General features: G+C 32.5%; 1 protein-coding gene and 1 pseudogene across 2 annotated transcripts; both read left to right on the top strand.

Moving 5' to 3' along the window:
- The first annotated feature begins 8,127 nt into the window (after nucleotides 1-8,127).
- Nucleotides 8,128-11,301, top strand: LOC127737091 (uncharacterized; annotated as a pseudogene).
- A 358-nt stretch (nucleotides 11,302-11,659) lies between these two features.
- LOC127738608 (uncharacterized) lies at nucleotides 11,660-20,517 on the top strand. 2 transcript variants are annotated; one of them, XM_052249940.1, is made up of 5 exons: nucleotides 11,660-12,640; nucleotides 13,087-13,162; nucleotides 16,792-16,882; nucleotides 18,162-18,284; nucleotides 18,325-20,517. In XM_052249940.1, the coding sequence occupies exons 1-2, from the start codon at nucleotides 11,767-11,769 to the stop codon at nucleotides 13,128-13,130; spliced, it is 918 nt and encodes a 305-aa protein (XP_052105900.1). In that variant the 5' UTR covers nucleotides 11,660-11,766; the 3' UTR covers nucleotides 13,131-13,162; nucleotides 16,792-16,882; nucleotides 18,162-18,284; nucleotides 18,325-20,517. The 2 variants fall into 2 exon arrangements, with proteins under 2 accessions (XP_052105900.1, XP_052105899.1); XM_052249939.1 differs by having other exon boundaries at nucleotides 18,162-20,517.
- Nucleotides 20,518-25,920: the final 5,403 nt, after the last annotated feature.

Below are 25,920 nucleotides of genomic sequence, written 5' to 3'. Positions count from 1 at the left end.
GTGTCGGTTCCTATCAGGCAACATGGGATGAGTGGTTACATAGGCGTTTTATGCTGAAAAAAAATGTAATGTACACGAATATCTTTTCATTTTAACAATCGATGAATATACCGGCATCTGTCTCTTAAAGATTTAAACATTGGTTATGAATTGACATAACAAAAATTATACCAAAAAAATTCAAGATATAAATGGTTTCTATAAATTAAATCCAGCTGTTTAATTCAACAATTTAGTTGAATTTTGGTTTTGAAATGTGATATATGACAGAAAAACCACACATTCTATATGTTAGTATAATATTTTAGCAACAAAGAAATCTAGTATTGGTGAAGCTAACCACTGACCTTGTGCGGGTAACTAACAATTATTCGTTTACAAAGCTGCTAATCCGAGTTTGTCTTGTTTGTGATTTATAAATAAAATTGAGAATGGAAATGGGGAATGTGTCAAAGAGACAACAACCCGACCAAAGAGCAGAAAACAGCCGAAGGCCACCAATGGGTCTTCAACACAGCGAGAAATTCCGCACCCGGAGGCGGGCTTCAGCTGTCCCCTAAACAAAATTGTGTACTAGTTCAATGAAAAGACTGGTTTATGCTCATACCGAGGGGACGATAGGCTACTGCTTTCTGTATAGCAATTACTTAGAACCTTCCTAATCAGGGGAACGAGTTGTGAAATATACAAGTATACGCTATGATCTGTAATGGAATAATGCTTTAACGGTACCTTTAAAAAGTATTGTATACTCTCTTGGGACATTCCATGCTTCTATTATTTTACCATCCAATGACTGTGGTTTTTTGGTTAACATATTTTAACCGTTTCCAAAGAAACATTTCTCATAATTTTGTAAGCATTTTTCTTATACTTTTCTGTATGAATAATATGAGACAGTGGAATACGTCATTTAGACAGCAATCCAACGACGCGAATTACTACTAGACTCTTAGAAGTTTCATATCATCATATGAAGGATTCTGGGTTCATGTGATAATAAAATGTGTTTTACCTAAAAAAAAATCGCTTCTTAAAAAATCAAGTTATCGATGTGTTATGATGTCCGTGTATGTTATTTGTTGTCATAACTTCGCTCTGGTTCAGAATCATGTGAGGATTTTGATTTGATGGTTTGATTAACACTATAGAAAATAGCTAATCAGAAATATTCTACATAATGTATTCTAACTAGATATCATTTGAATTAGAGGCAACATTACTTCAAATCTTATAAATTGATGGAGAACATACAAATCAGGGAAAAAACTGAAGGAATCGCATCATCTCCTAAAGGAGAGGGACTGGGTGCGTTGACAGGGTAAGCACCTCAAACTTGTTACCCCAAGACGTTTTACTTTCGTTTTGATATATCTTAAAAAGGGGCAGTTGTTTTGCAGTCTCCTTGCTTCCCAATTTTCATGACACATTATCACTTGGAAGACAAGTATATAATCATGATAATGTTAACCATATTACCTCGGCATATGAATTTTAAACATCAGAAACCCGGGCCCAACTTGCTGAATATATAGGAGAGTGGTTTCTTAAGATTTCATTCATGTTTTAACCTTGTGTAAATGTAGAAAGGATAAAAATTTTGTTATAGTAGGCTCACAAATACCAACCCATATAAAAATGAGGACCTTTTATCAGAGACCACAACTCTATCGAATCACTGATAGAAGTCTCCACAAAGTAAAAAAATGTTGATCAATTTTCATTCAATATTGGTCGGATTGCAGGGTACTCACCCAACGTACACTCCATGGAATATAAATTACCTTTTTGGCCATATATATATATATTTAGAAACTACCCCTTTACAACGGGGGCACTTGCGGACGGGGTATCCACAGATGCGTCTAACAGCATATGTAATGAATATATACAAACAAGTAAAAGATATTCATATGTCATTATCAGAGTTAAAATTGGTAGATTATTAAATAAGACGGCTTACATAAAAGAAATTACATATTTATGTACAACATAAAAAATAGAAATCAAACTAAGAGTTACATAAATCATACTGCACAGATAAATCACATTTAAACTTTAGATTCTAATGCCAATGATCTGTGAGAGTAAATTTCGTTCAACATTTTTTTTTACTTAAACTGTCCATATTTTTTACTAATATAGGGATCAACCTGATAAAAATAATCACCTATCAGTATTTGTATTTTATCGTAGGACGATAACTCTGTGAAGCAGAGGCCTGGAAAAGGTAGAGCTAAGGTATTCATTCATATCAGTAAAGTATTCATTTCGTACAAAAGAATATTCAGAACACTCAAGTAGGAAGTGTTCAACGAACTTGTCAGATCTACATGAACACATTTGGTAAGTGGGACTCTCGCTAAGATTCATTCTATATAAGACTTGGTTCACAGGTAAACAGGTTGTTCGTGTTAACAATTTCAGTCTTGCAGACTTAGAGTCCAGCAATTTCGACAAATACGGCTGAATTCCGGGTGCAAAATTAAATTTAGAGAAAACATTTAGACTTCTTTTATTAGTTTTTACTTGATATTCCCTTCCACAAACAAACCTTCCAAGAAACTGTTATAATATATTCAAGTTAACATTCTAGTTGTAAAAAATTATCCAGAACAACCGGGCATATTGAACAAATTGATCATACACTGTGGATAACCCCATCCCCTTTGATTCGTTAGGGACTTTAGCTCTTCCAATACAATTCGACATAATTTACTTGTGTCTAGGCCTTAAATCCTAGCAATATAATACACCCGCTGTCTATCATGAAAATCGTGTATTGGCTCCCATCTCAAGTCTAGGAAAAGCTTCTAACGTTTCTACATACACCTTGACTTTCGAATGTTTAGATTTGTACGTTCAAGATGAAGGTATATCCAGAAAAGCGTATGGGACGCCAAAAAATTATAAAGTTATTTTCATTCAATACTTTCAAAATCTTATGATATTCTACGCGCAACGATTTCGTGGGGTCAATGTTAGATAACTGTTCGCCCCTACCTATGTTTGTTAAAAGCGAAATGAATTCGGATACTTTAAAGGATTATCACTATAGTTTCTACATTTACAAATAATTTGATATTTCTGTTGCCAAATATGCTTAGAGAAAGACATTCTCTGATTTATTTGTACCTATATGGTGCACATTTACAATTTTCATTCAGCTTTAAATAACGGTGACTTTAACCAATTACAATTTCAATATTTTGAATTTTATATTAGACTCTTTACATGCTTTACAAGCGATCTTTTGAGATGATTTTGTGATACTAACATTTATAAGTTGTCAAAAAAAAAAATGTTGTTTTCCCGTCTGTTGATAGAAGTTGTTCGTAAATTTCTTATCAAATATCTTATTTTCTTTCGGTTGGTTTGGAAGCACAAACATTTAGACTTGTAATATTACGGTAGAATGGATTGAATGAACAGTTTTTGGTATATCTTTGCTTTGCAATACATAGAGAACAGCAACACATCAAATACGATATTACAACTAAAACAATAATAATAGAGGGTCAAAATTGGAAAACTACTGTTAGTGTAATATCGTATGAAATTAAACAAGAACACATAAAATAAGTGAAAATAAGTTAAAACATTACGAAATTTTACTAAAAAAAGATATTAGGTAACAGGGGGTCCACTCCGCAAGCGCCTGTGAGTTTATGACCTAGTTATGTGGCCATCAAAATGATTTACGGCAAGAGATAATCCGCGTTCAGTTATTTTTTTAAGCATAAAACCACCCAATTTCCTTTCGTATCATATCGCTCCTATCGGCAATACATATTGAGATTAATGCAACAATTAAATAGCCCCCTCCCCTCCCACTTTTTCCAAAATTCCTTGATCCACCCCTAAATACGTACACCGTAAAATTACTTACATATTTTATGCATTCGTTATAAAAACTATATTCAAACATAGTTTGATATTTTTCATAGAGATTTTTTACATAGATATTTTTCTCCGATAAAAAAATGTAAATTATTTGTATGCCGGAGTTGACACTATTTATTGGAACATCAGTGTTAGTGATGCAAATGCTGTAATATATTTAGAAGATGTTGGAATGAAGAGATTAGAGTTATCATGTACACACATTTATATATAAATTTGGTGTCTCATAAATTCACACACACAATGGCGGACACGACAATTAAATACACGCGTGCATCAAAACCCCCAGCTGAACTCCGAGATTGCCTAGTGGGTGATGATCTTGACATTTTAGATGAAAATGAACATATAAACTCTGATTTCAATGTAACAGTTACAAAAATTGAAACACCTGTAATCCACACCCAGTGTGATAGGAAAACTAACATGTATCTTTCAAGACGCTACGTTCTGAATGCTGGAAGCAAGCCATCATCAACTACTTTGGCCCAGCAAAGGCATGCTTATTAAAAAAGGGCAGTGTAATTAAAGTTATTTTTGAGTCCGAAAAGAATAATAATTCTACCGTTAAGATAAACTTTTACAAAACTGGATCAATTGTTATCCAAGGGCAAAAATGCACCCAGTTTTCGGACAGCGACTTTGAGGTCATCAAGGGTAAAGTATATCAAAACAATAACAATGAAACATCTGTTCCAAATTTGAATAGCACCAGTATTATAGACAATGCAGAAGAGACCATTCCGAAAGATCTGAATGATTCACAGGATAAAGTGCTTGATAATTTACATGATGAAGATTATGTCACTGTTGCTTCCACGCCTATTAAACAGTCAGTTGTGGAAACAAAGTTAACACAAAAAAACAGAATACTGCAACACAGTAAAACCATTGAAACAAAATTTAGTGAAATTAATTCAATATTGTCGGTAATCGTTCAAACAATGAAATCATTTGTTGAAAAGCTAGCACAATTGTATAGTATTCAAGAGAAAGTGCCACAAAACGTCCAGTCAGTTATTACAAATTCCTTAAACACTCAAAAAATGAAATGATGAGTCAATGGAAATCTATTGATGACAAGGTGAAGCACTGCAATGGTAGTCTGGACTCCCTTCACATAAAAACAAATGTTTTAGATACCCAGTTAAAACAAGTCATTTCAAAACAGACTGATCAATCAGCATCAATTGAATCTCTTTCTTCAATGGTCACTAGTTTACAGGACCGTGTGGAAGAGCTTGAGAATAACAGGAGAACCCGTAATGATTATGAATGCCCATCCATACAAAATGACATAAGTCGGGTAGAAAATACTCCCAATATCAGATACCAACAATACCTCAACAAAGTTGTCACAAGTGAGCAATACCAAGTGTGATGTATTGATCCTTGGTGATTCTATTCTGCGTCGTATTCAACCAAAACGTTTTACCCCACAAGGTAAAACTATAGTTCGCTTCAGGGGAGGAGCAAAAACATGTACAAGCTTTGTTAAAAAAATGGTCAACGGTTTGAACCCAAGAATATTCTTATTCATATTGGAACAAGGGATTTACAAGGCGAGGGAGTGCATTAGGATGAATTTTCCCAATTATTGGATCAGTGTACAAAAACATGGAATAACTCAAGAATTTATGTCCTACCGATCATCTCTAGAAAGAACATTCATGATGACATTGTGAATGAGGCCAATAATACCATCGAGTTGGTATGCGATCTGTACCCTAGTATCCAAAAAATTGAGCGATTTGAGCCAAGCTATGATATGTTTCATAATGACGTCCACTTGAACTATGGAAAAGGGCTACCAGCTATTGTTAAACACCTTAAGATCGCTCTGAACATTCCATACACAAACAACACCAAACAACAACGAAACCGAAGACAGGGAGATAACAACTTTAGCAGAACAACCCACCAGTCATATTATCGCCGTGATGGACTAAACATGACAAATCATAATACAAACATGAATTCACATCAGGGTGTAAATCCACTTCATGGTTTTAATCATCATTATCCACCATCATTCAACCAACAACACATGATGCCATGGTTTCTACCAACAAACCACTCAATGAACAATCCGAACTTCAATAATTGGAGAAATCCATGGTCTGTTCCCCCTTTTGGTCAGATACATTTTCCACCTCCTGATCAACAACAAGCACAAATGTAACCTTTCATTTTGCATTGATTGTAAAGTTCTAGTCATAAATGATTGTTAGTAATAATTGAATTGGTCAAATTCAGTTTTGTCTTTTAATTTTGTCTTTTATTATTATTTTTCATTCAATTAGGAAAATGAAATCATTTGTGTTGTTCTAATTCCTATTCATAAATACATGCAGTATAACATGTGTATACATTGTATATTTTGATATTCTTTTTTTTTTCTTTTTTATTTATTTACTGTTTTATTTATTTATATATATTTTTTTTATTATTTTACTTTTTTTTTTTTTTTTTTTTTTTTTTTAATTATGATAACGAAAATGTATCATTATATAACTCTAAAATCTTCTATTCACCATCGTTTTATTTCAAGATGAGACCTTTGGCAAAAAAAGTAAAAAGTAATGAGAATCTTTTAAAAATTGGCATGTGGAACATATATAGAGGGTCTCTCAGGTGAGAAAGCAAATGACCCACATTTTCAAAACATTGTTTCTAAATTAAGTATTGCTAGTTTTGTAGAAACCTGGATAGGTAATGAATCTTTCCAGGACATTTCCATTCCTAATTTTGATTTAGTTCATTCTAGTAGCAGGAAAAAACATAAAAAAGCAAGACGATATTCTGGAGGAATAAATATTTTTGCAAAAAGTTCAATTTCCAAAGGAGTGAAATCTTTGACAAACAGTCATCCTGATATACTCTGGATAAAACTAGATCATATGTTTTTTCGTATTAGTAGAGATGTTTTTGTAGCTGTAGATTATATATCTCCTGAGTATTCAAGTCATAATAATAATGATATAGAATCAATATACTCAATTCTGCTCAGTGAAGTAGAAAAGTATAGTAGTATGGGTGACATCATTATACAAGGTGATTGACTTTAGTGCCTAGACGAATACCCAACTTGATTTTATTGAATTTGATAATGTTACTGAACATGTAAACTTAGATGATTCATAATATCATCCTGATATGACATTGTCAAGGAATAATCTTGACCACAAACACACTAACAATAGTGGCAAATTATTATTAAATATGTGCAAAGAAACCAAAATCAGAATTTTAAATGGTCGAACTACTGGTGATTTAAATGGTCAACCAACTTGTATAACATACAATGGTAGTAGCCTTGTAGATTACACACTTACATCAGAAGAATTAATTGATTCAATAGGATACTTTGTAGTTCATGATTTTACTTCCCTTTCTAACCATCGCCCAATTAGTTGTGCAATGTTTGCCAATTTTTCATCCGTGCCTAAGGCTTGTGATTTACACAAACTAGACTCCTTGCCGGGAAAATTTCTTTGGACTGATGAAGCAATTGCTTCATACACAGAAAATATGCAAAGTCAAATGTTTAAAGATAAATTTGCAAATTTTATAGCCAAAAGCTTCAATGACAGTGACTCGATTACTGAGTCATTTAATTCAATTTTACTAGACTGTGCTAAACAATCAGCTAAATTTATTAATAAAAAGCCCATACAAAAACTGAGAAAATCAACCAGGAAACCATGGTTTTCACATTCCTGTACTGACTTAAGAAATACAGTTAAAAGCTATGAGAAATTGGTTAATAAAAATCCACAAAATGGACAATATAGAAAACTATATTATACATTTGTTATACATATAGATCAAAATTCAGAAGACTTTGTAAACATGAACAAAAAATGTATAAACAACAAATTTGTAATAATATAAATGATAATATTGAAAAGAACCCAAAAACATTTTGGGCAATGTTAAATAAGTTAGATAAAATGCATGCCAATTCTGACTCCCTACATGATATACCTTATGACAATTTTGTTCAATTCTTTAAAAAGTTAAACAAAAGTGATGATAACTATGGTAATTTCCATAAAACCATAATGGAACATTTCCAGCAATTAAAACATAATTTAGATAATGACTCATGTAATAATATTTTAGACATTGATATTACTAAAGGAGAACTAATTAAGGCGATTAAAGCTCTTAAAAATGGGGAAAGTACTGCAATGGATTTGGTATCAAATGAAATGCTTAAATATGGAGGACACGGTATATTAAATCCTCTCAAAATGCTGTTCAATTTTATTCTAAACATTGGCCAATTCCCATATAAATGGAATGATAGTTTCTTAGTCCTTTTACACAAATCAGGTAGCAAAATGGACCCTAGCAATTATAGGGGCATTTCTATCACTTCTAACTTGGGAAAACTTTTTTATAGAGTCATTCATTCAAGATTATTGAAATTCGTTAATAACATATCTCTTATCAGTCAAAATCAAATAGGATTTAAACAAAATTGTAGAACTGCGGATCATATATTTTCTTTAAAAACCATTATTGATCACTATAAAAGTAAAAAGAAGAAAGTATTTGCTGCTTTCATAGACCTGCGTAAAGCCTTTGATACCATATGGAGAGTAGGCTTATTTTATAAACTTTTAAAATCAGGTTTACCAAAAAAACTTTTCAATATTTTATCTGCTATGTATGCAAATACTACCACTAGAATTAAATTTTCAAATGGTCTTAGCACTGCATTTACTTCAGAGCGTGGTGTTAAACAAGGGGATATTTTAAGCCCCACACTTTTTTAATATTTTTATTGATGATGTCGTAAAAGATTTAATCAATGATAACTGTGAGCCAGTTAGAGTTGGTGATTTGTCTGTAAATTGTTTATTATATGCTGATGATATTGTATTACTATCAGGAAGCAAAACTGGTTTACAAACCTCAATATTCTTGGTACATATTGCTCGAATTGGAAACTACATGTTAATGTACAAAAATCAAAGGTATTAGTATTTAATTCTAATGGTAAAACACATTTAAATGAGTTTATTCATTATGATAATGCCATACAAACCGTCTCAAAATATTGTTACTTGGGAATAATGTTAAAGTGTAATGGCAAATTTAATTTAGCTGTATCCTTACTAATGGAAAAAGCTAGGAAAGCATGTTTTAAGATTAAGAAAACAATTGGATTGGATAATCCTTGTAAACTTTTAGAAAAATTATTTGATTCATTAGTAAGTCCCATCTTGCTGTATTGTAGTGAGGTTTGGGGTGTTTTTGATAATTCGGGAGACAATTCCATTTTGGAAAAATTCCATATGAAGTTCATAAAAGAAATTCTAGGTGTACATTGCAAAGCAATTAATGCTGCTTGTAGAGCTGAACTTGGCAGGCTACCATTGTGGTAAAAAATCTCATTTTTCTTCTATTAAATTTTTTGAACATATTTTAAGGCCTGAAAACACACTTGTATCCAAATTTTTTCTGGCAACTGAAAAAAATAACCCAGCTGGACAATGAAACTTTATTCTATTTTAAACAATCTAGGATTTTCAAACCTAGCTGGGGGAAACTTTTCTATTAAACAATATCTACCAAGTATTAAACAACGAGTGATTGATCAGTGCACGCAATATCAATCTTCAAAAATTTACAATTCATCCTAACTAAAATTTTATCAACAATTTCATAATTCAAATCAGCGTAGTTCTTATGTTGATGTTCTAAGTAATAGATTAGAAAGGTCATCTCTGTGTAAAATAAGATTGAGCGCACACAATCTTGCTATAGAAAAAGGGCGATATTTAGGTTTACCCACCAATGAACGAGTTTGTAATATATGTAAATCGGGTGAGGTAGAAGATGAAAATCACTTTTTACTGAATTGTGAAAAATTTTTTAACTACAGAATAAACTTTAAAACTATTATATTAAATATACTTCCTACAAGTTGTAGTGAGAGTCTGGTAAATATGAAACGTTGCATTAATAGCAACTCTTTAAAAGTCCTGAAAGTGACAAGTTCTTATATACATAAATGTCTGGTATATAGAAATGAGATTTTAGCTTCTTAATTATAACATATTATTTCATTATGCTGTATTCATTGTTATAATGTACTGAAATATGGGCCTTTGCCAATTATTGTAATTGTGTTTGTGCCAATAAGATATTTGTATTTATATTTGTATTTGTATTTCAAAGTAATGTATTTTAACCACCAACAGAGAGCGCAATAATTTAATTGTTCATGTTAGAATCCACTACAGTACACTGAGTACGGCATGTGGAGACAAAGACACCATATACAAATATATATATATATATGAGGGTGTGGATGGGGGTTTACAGCAGAGAATAATGGGCAAAAAATATAAAGAATAGAGTAAAATTGACCAAAAAATTAATAAGGAATAGAGAATAACAAGGATTTGTGTAGTCTTACTATACAAATCCTTGGAGAATAATGAGGTGCTGTAATATAAAAAATAGAGAATAATGGGCAAAAAGTATATAAAGAATAGAGAAAAATTGCCTAAAAGATTGAAGATTACAGAAATATAGGGCCCCAATCCAGACCCTCGGGAACTGAATACGACCCTCATGATTGCAAAATATAATGATTTCCTATAATTTGGCAAATAAAACTTAGTCACCATTCACCGACCGTGCGAGACCCGCATGGGTAGTCAATGTCGTTAAACACCTCGCCGTCGGTTTATTCACGTTTATATTTATCCAACATTTGATATTTAGACTAAAATACCATTATGGACTTTAGGGCTCCACTTAAGGACTGACATCTAGATTTTTACCTGTAATTTGTGTAATTTACCTTTTTCAGTTCTAAACTAAAATATTGTAAAAAGAGGAATTTTTTTAAAGATATTTATAAAAACATTAACAAAACATACTTAATTATTCTCGATTTGTCACGGAAGATTTTTTAAGAAATCTAAATATTCTACATCTTTGATAATAAGCAGAATATAAAATGTTTTTTTTTCAAGATCACAACATTGTAATCAATACAATATACATTATAATGGACAATAGAGAAAAAAATATGAAAAAAGTGAAATCAAAATTTACATGACTGTGCTAGATTATATTGACTTTTAAAATCTTGGGAAACTATTAAAAAAATATATGAAAAATTCATACACGGACAAAAATAATTACGTAACATGTTCTGGTTATATTCAACCAAAAATATATATGATAAATTAATTATTGTAAAAAAATGAATATGTTTTATCAATGTTTTGATAAATATCTTTAAAAAGACACCTTTTTACAATATTTTAGTTAAGAACTGAAACATGTGAATTACAGGTAAATATCAAGATGCCATTCCTTGAGGACCCCCTTCTTAATGTTGTTTTACTCAAATTATCAAGTGTTGGATAAACGTGAACACACCCAGAGACATATTGTATTATATGTCTCTGACACACCTCTCCGTCGAAATTAAAATTGATAACTATAGAGGCCTTTTTTTACACTGTGCGCCCTACAAAGACATTCACAACTGGTCTTTAGTGATATTAGAATTAAAGGCCGTGTTTGTTTGCTATGTTTGAAGTATTCTTTACACGTTTTCCTATTAATAAAAAAAAATGTAAATTGAATACCACGATTTCATTAAGATTACAGTTTATATGAAAACATTTCAGCAAGCCAGTTGGACAGTTGATGTGAACTGTTCCCCATTTAAAAATGGTTCACAACTCTTGATGTGTCGGTGCGTCCAGAAGAGCGAATCGAGCACATCCACAAGGTACGCCATTTTCATGCAGACACGGGAAAGAAACAAAGGGTTTTAAATTAACCTTAACTGCAGTAAATTGTTAAGCTCCCTGGTTTGCTTCAATCATGTCATATATAGATTCTTTTGTTATCAATGACAATATCACAATTGATTCCAAATCTTGCTCTAGTGATGATTTATTTGAGGGCATTTTAGATGATTACACACTTGTGAACGATGGAACACGTGAAACAAATGCAACATCAGACGAACAATTAATTACTCATTTGACAGGTTCCTCACACCACTCAGAGCCGAACACAATGAAATATTCTGTACAATATTTAAAATCACAAACTACATGCATGTCAAAAAATGCAATTCTTGCAAGAGAAAATCGACAAAAGAAGAAGGAATATGTCACAAATTTGGAAGCAAGTGTCGAAAAATTGCATGTCCAAAATTCAAACTTGATGTCAAAGATGGGGTCAATGGAATCCGAAATGTCTGATTTAGTGGCTGAGGTTGAATATCTCAAAGGTGTAATTGCTAATCAGAGCACCCTTTCAAAACTGATTGGTTCAGTATGTTCAACTCCTGGGGTACGATTTTATTCCTCATTTAATGTTAGCAATAAATGTCCCACAAATGTAAGCAAGGACGAAAATGACAATACCAATTTTAGAAAACGTAAAAGTTCAGTATTTGATGACAGCCCGAGCCAAGAAAATCGGGAAAATGTAGAATCTTCTATTAATGTGAAGAGAGGTGTAAGAAGATCTACAAGAAATATAAGCAATAATAGTGTTGACAAATCTGAAAATCAGGAAAAAAAGAGACAAGGCCACTCTGAAAATCAGGAAAATAAGACAATTAGCAACTCTGAAAATCTGATGAATGGAATTTGCCTTCATGTAGCGGGAGATGCAGTGTCATTGGAGTTCTGTGCTACATGTTCAAAAATGGCTACAAACACAAAGAAAGCAGCAAATGTGTCAGGTGATCACACTTATGGTAGAATAACTGATCCCAATTAATGCAGCAATTTGGTCTGTTTCAGTTTCTATTTTTTATTTGCTTACATTTTTGACTTCAGTGCTGGATTTATTTGTATTTTGTAATAATCATGATAATGAGAAATATCAATTTACATGTTCAGTGTAAAGAAATACAAGTAAAATTACATGTACAAAAAATAACAATCTTTATGCATAAATTATGTTATATTAACATAAAATGTACTTCAATGTTGGCAGTGTCTGTAACTTCTCTTGTGAAAATGAACTTGTAACATATTGAAATTTTTTTTTAATGATATGGACAATAGTAGTTCATGTAAATTAGAAATGTAACATATAGACTTTGTTGTACATACATGTCGTATGATGACATACAATGTAGCACATTTTGAAATTTTTGTTAAACAATTTGTTTTGCATTTACAGCTTCACATGTACTGAGAGAAAAAGTTCGGAAAAGAAAGAAATGAATTTCTCAAAACGGTGGAGTATTAATCAAATGGTCTGTGTCATTTTATTTTCAGTATTTTTAGATATTATGTTAAAAGATTTTAAAACAGGGTTTAGGGATAACTGGCCATGGGATATCAAAACTGGGAAGACCATTTTGCAGTGGGATATTTTTTTACTGGTATTCAAGGGTTTTTTATCCTTGTAAATTTTAAACATATTTTTCCCTAATTGACATCTGATTTGATAAAAATGGTATCATGATTTATGCCTCCTTGCATAAAAAAATATTGGGAACATGTAGATAGGTAAAATACTTTTTATTTTTGAAAAATATTTAGAGACTTTTTTACATATACATGTACATGATGTACAAAATGTTCATGTCATGGTATAGATGTGTCATCATCATTGTTGTCTGTCTCAAGAAACGTTGTTTTTTTTTTTTAACTCTTAACTTTTAAAGGTATGTTCAATCAATCCTATTGGAATTTAACACAATAATTCTTGTAAGGCAAAAACATCCTGGGTAATTTATGCACAGACACTTGCCCTGTTTAGGCAGCTGGTCTCTCTAATTTGAGTTCACAGGATTTCCTGTTTTTGTCTCACCTACAACGAAAGTCGCAGAAAGCGAGACATAGGTGTTGCTTTTCAGGATGTGTCAACAATTATTAAGTTTTCTGCTTAAGTCAGTTTGATCATGTTGATAGGAACTACTTGTGATAGATCAATGATATTTTCTTTAAAGATGCATTACTATCAGGACATATCAGTTTGACAACTATTTCGAGGTCCTTCTTCTTAGGTGACAGTCCAGCGATTAATAAGAAATTTTCACTGTTAAGTTTTCTGCTCAAGTTAATTTGATAGGAACTACTTGTGATAGATCAATGATATTTCCCATTTGGCCATAGAATTTTGGTTTTTCTGCCATTTTGGTTGGTTTATAAGTTCCTTAGGGTGATAGCTTACAGGAAAATGTCAAACAATATGCATATCTCTTACAGTTTCAAAACTATGAAAGCTTGAGGGACAAGAAATCACAAATTACCCCTTCTGAGTGGAGCATTACACTTTTTTGACAGTTACTTTTGTAATAAACTTAAAATATTCCACAAAATATTCCTACATCAAAGTTTTGGGGTCGTATTTTGCTGTTCTCAGCATAATCCTTTTATATAGATTATTATCACGAACTCTGTTTGCAGGATTTGCTTTGGAAGAAAAGAATAAACTCTTTTTTCTTTTTTGTAATGACCTCACAGCTGTATTTGTTTACTCTCCCAATAAACAATACATATTATATATAAAAAATGAAAGGAAAAAACACTGAATATGAAAAAGTACATGTACAGTGTTGAGATTTGTTTGGCATTCAGTCTTTTAAGTTTAGAATTATAATCTGTTTGTCTAGCGAAATAAAGGGGTTGCACATTGTACATTAATAAATAACTCACCTCTTTCAAAAAATGATTTTTATACGACCGCAAAAAAAATTTGCCGTCGTATATTGGTATGACGTTGGCATATTCGTCGTCGTCCGAAGACACATTGGTTTTCGCACTCTAACTTAGTTAAAGTAAATGGATCTTTATGAAATTTTACCATAAGGTTCAATACCACAAAAGGAAGCTTAAGGTTGGGATTGATTTTGGGGGTTATGGTACCAACAGTTAAGGAATTAGGGGCCAAAAATAAGCATTTTTGTAACTTCCAGACATCACTTGTGTGTTAGTGTATGGATCTCTCTGACATGGTACCACAAGGTTCCATATCACAAAGGGAATGCTGGGATTGATTTTGGGGGTAATTGCCTCAAAATTTTAGGAATAAGGGGCCGAAAAAGGGGCAAAAAACAAGCATTTTTCTAGTTTCATGACAATAACTTGTGTGTAGGTGTATGGATCTTTCTGAAATTGTACTACAAGGTTCCATATCACAAAGGGAATTCTGGAATTGAGTTTGGGGGTAATTGCCCAAAACGTTTAGGAATAAGGGGCCAAATATAAATGTATAAGCATTTTTCTAGTTTCCAGACAATAACTTGTGTTCAAATGTATGGATCTCTCTGAAATTGTACGCAAGGTACCATACCTCAAAGGGAATGCTGGGATCGATTTTGGGGGTAATTGCCTCAAAATCTTAGGAATTAGGGGCCAAAAAAGGGGCAAAAAACAAGCATTTTTCTAATTTCAGGACAATGACTTGTGTGTAAGTGTATGGATCTTTATGAAATAGTACTACAAGGTTCCATATCACAAAGGGAAAGCTGGGTTTGAGTTTGGGTGTAATTGCCCTAAACGTTTAGGAATTTGGGGCCAAAAAGGGGCCAACAAACAAGCATTTTTCTGGTTTCCAGACAATAACTTGTGTTCAAGTGTATGGATCTCTCTGAAATTGTACTGCAAGGTACCATACCACAAAGGGAAGGCTGGGATTGAGTTTGGGGGTGATGAATCATAAGGGGGTTCAAAAAATTGGGGGGGGGGGGATTTTTATTTCCTTTTTTTTCTTTAAAATTTTCCATTTTAAAGTGGTTATTTCTGATTTATATATAAAAGCAAATAATAATGATATGGTTTGAATAGGTAAATTAAAATTTTTTAAGTTCTTAGACCACATTCATTCTGTGTCAGAAACCTATGCTGTGTCAAATATTTAATTACTATCCAAATTCAGTGCTGTATCAAGCTTGAATGTTGTGTCCATACTTGCCCCAACTGTTCAGGGTTCGACCTCTGCGGTCGTATCAAGCTGCGCCCCAGCGGAGCATTTTATTTATGTTTGGTTACAACTGGTACATGTATTGACAAAAAATAGTTGAGGCAAACATCAATAAAACAGCATCCCAACAATAAAAAGCAACAATTACAACCTTTGTTTGGTCATAATGATCAATTTGTTGTCGACCAGATAAATTGATGTTTGTAGTATCTACATGTACCATGAAAGAATGTTGCTATATCTTTTAGACCCCATTTATAAAGTTGCCTTTATACTATCATGATAGTATCATGACTATAATTAATTGATACCTAGTTGTAAAATTAAACTTTGTTAAATGATCAATGTAAAGGTGTACCAAGCATTTTCATATGTAACATGTGGTGTGGTGTTCACCTTGAACTGATCGTGAAAGTTCACAATTATTGGAAAAAATCTTGGTAGGTCATTTTGTTTTTTCTTTTAACATGTTTAATGCAATTAAAGAAAAATATAAAATTGATCTATATTTGTATTACTAGCAAAAGATTGTATTTTAAACATGATAAAACATGATACAAGAATAGAAATATGACCAAAAGGAAAGCATAATTTCGAAGTACATTTGTAGTACTGTACTAAGTTTCAACTTTATACATCTATACTCAATTTTTTTTACTATTGAAGATATTGATTAAACATAAAATAAAATGTACACATATTTTACAGTCACAAAGTATGGTGATGCAGAACCCTAAATACAGTACAACATTTATTGATAAAAAGACACAATCATTTATTGAAAAACAAAACAATCTGTTCCTTCATACAGTAATAAAGTGCAATGTGCAAGCCCATCGTTATGTTAGGGAGGCAATAAAAAGGCAAAAATGCCAAATACGAAAATCCTGCAAACAGAAATTTTACAAATTGGTTGACAAAAAATTAATATGATTTTTCTTCTTTTTATTTCAGTTGATGACCATATCTCAGGTGATTTGAGAAGCGATATCTCAAATAGAGAAGCGATTACATTATATATAAGATTGATAACTGATTACAAATGGTAGGTTTCTGTATATAATGACAATTTTGTATGTACATTCTTGTACATGGCCATAGTTTGGGGTAATTCTCATTGATCATTAAAATAATAAGATATTTACTGATTTACTTCTAAAACCTTGATTCAAATTTTATGAAACATTCTACATGTAGTAGCAATTTCGTCAATTACATGTTTCCATTATCATTTTATATACATATTTTTTGAATGAGAATTTTATGATTGAAACAACTTTATTTCAGCTTTTGGTCATATTAATATTTTTTGAATGAAGCTTAATAGCATAAGAATTACTGGAAATTTTTATTCTACTTTTAAGAGTACGTAGGAAAATCTATTTTACCAAAAGGTGAAGTTAACATTTACAGCAGTAAACAGTAGAATTATATGAATAGGATGCAGACACATAGCATTCAAAATTAGTCTGAATTATAACCTTATGTTGAATGATGAAGACATGTTATGAATGCCATAATAATTTTAAAGAACAAGGATATGCCAATTCAATGCTTTTTTACCCCAAATTAATGAAAAGATGAATATGGGGACTTCTGAGCTACTTGAAGGTCTTGCTTGACCTGATAAACTTTTTTACAAAATATATGCGAAAAAGTTTGACATAATTGATATTGTAGAATTGAGGATTCTAAATTTTTTTTAATAACATTTCTAAAGGCTTGTAATTTTTATTAATATTAAATTTATCAAAGTGAAAATGAGGTGTATGATGGTAATTTTATGCAGCAGTGTTTTCCCTAAAGGAACAATGCCTAGTTGGCCAAACATGCATTAATTTTTTGAACACATCTTTTAGATAATCAATTATCTTGTTCTATGTTAAAGCAATTGTACTATAACCATGATAACGCTTTGAATTTAAAGAACATGCCTCATCCTTCAAAAAAATTCTAGGTGAAACACTGTAGCAGTAGATCAAATTGATGTGGACAAAATTTAATGTAATTTTGAATGAAACTATTTATCAAGTAGTGAAAGAATCCTGTAATTTTGAGTAATTTATGTATAGTGATGAACATCAATTGTGCAAATGTAATTGGTCTGAAATGTAATTTTATCATTACATGTATTTATTAAGACTGTCCATGCTATTTTTTGAATGCATGGTAATTTTTCTCATGTATTGTACTTGAAGATCTAAATTGAAGCCCATAAGAGGCTGATTGTTGAGTGTATAAATGTATATAGGATTTCTTTGCCTACATTACAATATATCTGAATTTGAACTTTTAATAGTTGCTAGTTTGTATTTTTTTCATAGTTTGGGGAGTAGTGGCAAAAGCCTTTATGTCACCTTCCTGGAGTATAAACAGTGGCAGAGACCTCCATAACACCTGCCTGGAGGTCAAACAGTGGCAGAGACCTCCATAACACCTGCCTGGAGGTCAAACAGTAGCAGAGACCTCCATAACACTTGCCTGGAGGTCAAACAGTGGCAGAGACCTCCATAACACCTGCCTGGAGGTCAAACAGTGGCAGAGACCTTCAGAACAACTGCCTGGAGGCCAGACAGTGGCAAAGGCCATCATATCACCTGTCTGGAGATAGAGAATAGCTGTGTAACAGAATAAATTTGAAATTTGAAGTACATTTGATAAGATTTAACATAAAAACGATAGGGTAAATGTTCTGCCCTTATAGATTGAAAGCTTATTGGGAATTGATATGTGGTTGAGTGTGTATATTCCAGTGTAGGAATTGCAAGTGGAACAAAAAAAGGAACAAATGAATTTTAAGAAACAGCACACACAAATAAATTCTGAACCAATATTATTATATAGCTGTGTGAATGAATACATTGTAGTCTAGTCTTGTCCTTTGCTTGTTCACAGAGAATTTTTTATAAAGTTTCTTTTTGCATCTATCCTCTGAAGACTAATATTAAATCCATTCAGGACTCCTGGGTTTTGTGGTTGCTGATTGAGGCCCAATGAAAGATTGGGAAACATTATGTGTCACACATCTGTTCATTATACATGAATTTCAGAGTTATAAATGGTTCCAATATACTGTCAACTCACCTGCTCACAGTAAATTCAGGTATTTTTATATATCCAATTTTTTGGAGGAATTCCTGTTATTCTTTTAAGCTCAACTGTCCCATCGGGTCAAGTGAGCTTTCCTCATCACTTGGTATCCGTCAGCGTCTGTTTACTTTTACAAAAATCTTCTCCTCTAAAACTACTGGTCCATATTAACCAAACTTGGCTACAATCATCATTGAGGTATCTAGTTTAAAAAATGTGTGGTGACCCCTCCTGCCGACCAATATGGCAGACATGGTTAAAAAAAGAACATAGGTGCAGAATGAAAATTTTGTCTATTATCTTGAAAACCGCTATGGATAGAGAAAATCTGACAGAGTAGAAATGTTCAGAATGTTGTGATCGTCCTACTGTCTGTTTACATCAAAACTGTTGGGAGGCTTCTTGTTAAAAAGTGTAACTTAAACTCATTGGTACAAATGTATAATATCTAAAAACAAAAAAGGGGATGTTGTTCATTTCATTTTTATAAGGAATAACTTGCAAGTGTAAGATTTCAATGGAAGTACATGTAATATTTTGATTTCTAAAAAAAATTAATTTTATTGCAAGTGTAGAGATCATTGTGGAATATGATTCCATGTGCAGAAATTTAAAATTGATTTAATTTAATTAAAGTGGATGTTTTACTATTTTTAGGCCCCCGCCGTAGCGGAGGGGGGCATTAAGTTTTACCCTTGTATGTCTGTACTTACGTACGTCCCAAAATTGGTTTCCATTCTATAACTTTAGTTTGCCTCAACCAAATGTTATGAAACTTATACACAATGCTTATTACCACAAAACAAAGAATTAAGTTTGAATTTTGGTGGCGTCACTTTTACCGTTCTAGAGTTATGCCCCTTTACAAATGGAAAAATTGCTGAATTTTTCGTTTCCGTTCTCTAACATTAGTTTACCTCAACCAAATGTTATGAAACTTATACACAATGCTTATTACCATGAAACACAGATTAAGTTTGAATTTTGGTGGCATCACTTTTACCATTCTAGAGTAATGCCCCTTTACAAATGGAAAAATTGCTGAATTTTTTCGTTTCTGTTCTCTAACTTTAGTTTGCCACAATCAAATTTTATGAAACTTATAGACAATGCTTATTACCACAAAACACAGATCAAGATTCAATTTTAGTGGCGTCACTTTTACCGTTCTAGAGTCATGCCCCTTTACAAATGGAAAAATTGCTGAATTTTTTCTTTTCCGTTCTCTTACTTTAGTTTGCCTCAACCAAATGTTATGAAACTTATGCACAATGCTTATTACCACAACACTCAGATCAAGTACAAATTTTACAGTTCTTGAGTTATATCCCTTTATAATGTTATATGCATGTGGGGGCATCATCTGTGTCCCATGGACACATTCCCCATTTTCTCCTAAGGATTTTACAGTTATCTTGTTTATTTAAAAGCTTACAAATTATGAAATCAAATCTGTTTCTTTGGCTTAATAGAAATATTGATAAAGGTTATAATTATACTGTTGTTCAATCACAGCACCTCATATTTTTAGGAAGAAATATTTATTTGCTAATTTATAGTTCCTAGCAATACTAAAATGTTTTTTCTGTATAGTTTGTTCTGGCATTGTATAAGATCATTCCATCTGATATTGTATAGAATTTCGATATTGAATTAGGGTGGCATGATTTTGTATCAGCAGGTCAAGTACTTTGAGCTGCTTTCAGTAACTGCAAGCATTGATATAATTTATTATTCTTGGACAAGTTGGAAAACTAGTGCCAATCAACTATTCTCAAATTGTCAAAAGGGTTATAGTCCTCCACTCCTGGGAAATATGGATTATATCAAAAATTGCATTGAAAGCGCTCTCATGTATACAATTCTTGCAAGATTTTTATTAAACTTATATCAGATGTCTTATATCAGCAATATCCAGGACAGTTTCCAAAATTAGTTCTGATGAACTATTTTATAAGAGTTATTCCCCTAGGAAATATTTATTATATGGAAAATTACATTGTAAGTGCTTTCAAACTTATATTTCTTTTAAGATATTTATGTTTCGTAGGGTATAATGTTTTTGACCAGTCCGTCCGTCAGTCCAGTTCTTGTCATCGCAACTCCTCTGAAACCACACAACAGAATTTCATGAAACTATGTAGATGATAAGGACATACTATGTAGATAAGCATATCAACAGGAAATTATGATTCAACTTTTTTTCTAGGAGTTATGCCCCTTTGAACTTAGAATTTTAGCCTATATATTCTTCTGCAACAGTTTGTCATCGCAACTCCTTAGAAACCACACTATAGAATATTATATACATGTATATGCCAAATTAGGGTTTTGACCAAGATTTCACTGTTTCCTGAAAATGAAATTGTTGGAGTGAGGTTTGGTGTCCTAAGGACACATTCTTGTTATCTATTTATCATGTACTGTTAGTTTGGAGTTGAGCAATCGCCTGATTGAGAGTCAGACACATAGACAGCGTAAACTATTTGTTTAAAGCTTTACATTTCAAAAGATAGAAGGCATGGGTACTTCATACATTTGTACCTTGTATTCAAATGATTAATTTTTTGAAGTTTATGTCTGTCATATGTCTATTGTCATTTGTAAACCTAATTTTCATGGTTCATAGTATTTTATCATGTGCATTTTTTACATGTTATGTGTAATATCTTTATTTGGTGTATTGGATTCTTGCTAGGTCTACATATATAAATTGAGAGGATGTAGTATGATTGCAAATGAGACAATTCTCCACCAAAGATGAAATGACATTGAAGTTAACAACCATAGGTCACTGTATGGCCTTCAACAATGATCAAAACCCAGATTGCATGGCAAGCTATAGGAGAAAACTAACAGCCTAATTTATGTACGAATCAACAAACAAAAAAACAAATATGATATACAACAACAAACAACAACCAATGAATTACAGGCTTCAAACTTGGGATATGCACATACAAAAGTGGCGGGGTTAAACATGGTTGCAGATGCACAACCCCCTTTACCTGGGACAGTGGTGTAACAGCACAGTTTAAGTACTAACTATAAACAAAATCAGTTGAAAAAGCTACATGTCTGTCTGACAGGTTTAACATGACCTGGATTTAATCTTCATGGTTAATTGGTTAAGTTTTTTGTTGTTAGATCATTTGCTTTGATGCAGTGAGCAAAAGGTTAACCATATTTGGTATATGGGATGATTGTATTGTGTACATTGTACATGTCCATCTGGCAGGGTTCATCTGACCTTGACCTTGTGATTCATTGATCATTTTTAAGTTTTTATGGTTAATTCTGTTTTAACTTCAAAAGGGGGGGTGGGGTATGGTTTTTTCCTAAAAAAATATTCTGATCCACAATTTGATGCAAAAAAATATAAAAAAATATTGTGGTCAAGCAGATGACAAAAAATAATATTCTGAATCCAGATTTTTACTCATACCTTATAGTGTTAAATTTTGAAAAAAAATAATTTGATTGATAGCGTTGAAAAACTAAAAAAAAATGGTCTGACTCAGACAAAAAACCATAACCCCCCACCCCCTTGAAGTAAAATGGTTGATCCTTTTATATATATTTGGTGTATGGAATGATTATAAAGTGTAAATGTCCATCTGACTATAACTGCAGTTACATGGATTATTGATAATATTAAGTTTACATATCATGTATTTAACCAGATTTAACCTTTATCTTAAACTTTCAAAATAATTCAATAATGATTAGTAAAGCAAGCGAGACATTTCATTGTATGCACTGAAGTAAACTCCCTTAAATGATTTTTGTCTCGTCTGCGACGATAGTCGCGGAAAGCGAGGCATAGGGATTGCTTTTCCGGCGACGACGATGGCGACATCTCCGGCGTCAACAATTGTTAAGTTTGCTGCTTAAGTTAGATTGATAGGAACTTCTTGTGATAGATCATTGATATTTACTATGAAGTTGCATTACTATCAGTACATACATGTATCAGTTTGACGACTATTTTGAGGCCCTGCCCCCTAAGTCAAGTCCAGTGACTTTGAAATAATTAGCAATTTTCAATGTTACGTTTTCTGCTTAAGTTAGTTTGATAGGATCTACTTGTGATAGATCAATGATATTTTGTATGAAGTTGCATTACTATCAGTTTGACGACTATTTTGAGGCCCTGACCCGTAGGACATGGTCCAAAAGCGAAAAGCGAGACATAGGTATGCTGTTTCCGGTGGCGGCGGCGACGGTGGCGTCAACAATGTATTAGTTTGTGATTAGGTCTAGTTCATGGTGAACCACTAGTGGTAGGTCAATGATATTTGGTATGCAGTTGTATTAGCATTTGAACATCTCATTACCATGGAGATTATTTGGCCCCGCCCCCTCAGTCATGGTCTATTGACTTTAAAACTTTTGCTTAGTTTACATGTATTAGTTTGTGATTAGGTGAGTTTAAGATGAACCACTAATGTTAAGTCAATGATATTCGGTATGCAAATGTATTGCGTTTGCAAGTTTCATTTCCATGGAGATTATATACATGTAACCCCACCCCCTAATTATGGTTCATTGACTTTTATATAGTTTACAAGTTAATGTTTGTGTTTATGTTTGTTTAAAGGGAACGACTTATGAAAAGTCAATGGTATTTGGTTTGCAGTTGTATTAGCATTGGCACATCTCATTTTGATGGAGATTGTTTAGCCCTGTACCTTCAGTCATGGTTCATTGACTTTGAATATTTGCATAACTTACATGTTAAAGTATTGTAATTTTAATTTCAACATTTGCAAATAACAAATAGGCGAGACATATCTCTGTGTTAACAGTTTATTCTGCTTAAGTCAGCTTGATAAGAACTACTTGTTTTGCATAAAGTTGCATTACTATTAGTACACATCAGTTTGATGACTTTTTTGAGGCCCTGCCCCTTGGGACATGGTCCAGTGACTTTGAATTAATTTCCAATTTTCAATTTTCAATGTTAAGTTTTTCTGCTTAAGTTATATTGATGGGAACTACTTGCAATAAACAACGATATTTTTCTATAAAGTTACATTACTGTCTGTACATCTCAGTTTGTCGACCATTTTCAGGCCTTGCCCACTAGATCATAGTCAAGTGACTGAATTAATAAGCAATGTTGCTGTCCATCAGATTGTCTTTTTCTGAATTTTATGCCGATAGTCGAGACATATATCTGTGTCGACAGTTAATTTTGTTAAAGATATGTAATGTCACATACTATCTGAAATTTGATATAACAACATAAGGATTGATGGAAGAAATCCCTCTTGATTTTTGACAATTTCAAATTTCGTTATTTCAGAGTTATGGGACTTAATTCATGGAAAATTTGACATTTTCTCAAATGTACAAATTAAAACTCAACTCTGCTGTGATACTTATTTCAGAAATTTTATTACATTGATAAAGCTCCCTTTCAATTGTTATGATACTCACTGCTGTCATTCCGTACTTATGGGTACTTCATCCCTGAAAAATTAAACTATTTTTCACAAATCACACACTATAATCTCCAGAATGCTTGGATTGATGAAAACTCGAAATTGAAAATTTTCTGATTTATCGTCCATAGTCCAGGGCTTTTTAATTGTCGTGTAGGTGGCGATATTCAGACACCTAAGGATATCCTAATGCTAGTTTTTCTACAGAACCATTTTACTTCCTGGAAAATTGCACCCCCTCCCTCTTTAAAAAAAAGACAACCGAAAGAGCACACCAACTTACTTCGAGACTATAGATGTATGTTTCGTTTTGCTTATCACTTTCAGGAGTTTGTTCCTGCCCCAACTTTTCAACCTACTACGCCAATTTTAAGGTGTGAAAACACAAGTCTGACCTCGAGATGTCTTGGTTATTAGTCCCCTACCGACGAAGTCGAAGGGGACTTTAGGTTTGCACTCTGTCCGTCTCAGTCCGGCAAATTTTTTTTCCACACTTTTTTTCTTCCTGCTTGAAGATATTGAATTGATATTTGGTATATAGTTTAATCATAACGAGTTACAGATCACGTTCGAATTTTGTTCCGGTCTGATGATTTTGTTCAGAGTTGTGGTCCTTGAACGTAGCAAATTCACTCAAATAATCAGTTTTCTGCACTTTTTTTCGTCATGCGTGAAGATATTGATTTAATGATAGGTATATAGTTTTATCACGACAAGTTACAGATCAAGTTCAATTTTTGTTCCAGTCTGATGATTTTGGGCAGTGTTATGGTCCTTGGACTTAGAAAATTCACTCAAATACTCAGTTTTCCGCACTTTTTTACCTGATGTTTGAAGATATTGATTTGATAATTGGTATATTAGTTTTATTATGACAAGTTACAGATCAAGTTAGAATTTTGTTTTGGTCTGATGATTTTGTGCAGAGTTATGGTCCTTGGACATAGAAATTTCACTCAAATAATCAGTTTTCCACACTTCTTTTGTCATGCTTGAAGATATTGACTTGATTATTATTTGTTAAATAATTTACACCATGACAAGTTATAGATCAAGTTAGCATTTTGTTCCAGTACAATTAATGTTTTACCGGTAGGGGACTATGTAATGCGATACCGACCGTGCGAGGGCTGTATAGCCAATCAAGGTCGTTAAAAAACTCCCATCACCATGTATTGCCATGCAATACTCTCAGAATGTTTGGTTTTACTAATGAGTCGTCTCTGTAATATGTTGATATCTTTTCGATTGCGTTTCTGAAACACATTGTTTTTAATATATATTTAACAGGACTTCTCATTTTGACATAAGGGGCTGTATAAATCTGTATGATATGCGCTATTTTACTAGTTATTTAAGAATATCAAGATGAGGAACATCAATAAAAGAACGACCGTGTTACTTCAAGATATTGGTTATTTTCTCTTACATTGTGTTATTTCAAATTCACCTCAATTCACTTTAGGGCCCTAATTGTGTACAAAACTCTCCATGGTCCATACCTGAACCGCATTTGAAACCTCTTAGAAAGACATACTCATACTGC

The sequence above is a fragment of the Mytilus californianus genome, unplaced genomic scaffold (genome assembly GCF_021869535.1).
Source record: "Mytilus californianus isolate M0D057914Y unplaced genomic scaffold, xbMytCali1.0.p SCAF_4, whole genome shotgun sequence".
Classification (NCBI taxonomy): Eukaryota; Metazoa; Mollusca; class Bivalvia; order Mytilida; family Mytilidae; genus Mytilus; species Mytilus californianus.
The sequence above is the reverse complement of the archived record's forward strand: the minus strand, read 5'-3'. Positions and strand labels throughout refer to the sequence as shown.

Bases quoted from the DNA above. Each gene is read 5' to 3' on its own strand.
- LOC127738608 (XM_052249940.1), top strand. From the start codon at position 11,767: ATGTCATATATAGATTCTTTTGTTATCAATGACAATATCACAATTGAT. The intron at 12,641-13,086 runs GTGATCACACTT...TTGCATTTACAG, and splicing joins GAAAGCAGCAAATGTGTCAG to CTTCACATGTACTGAGAGAA.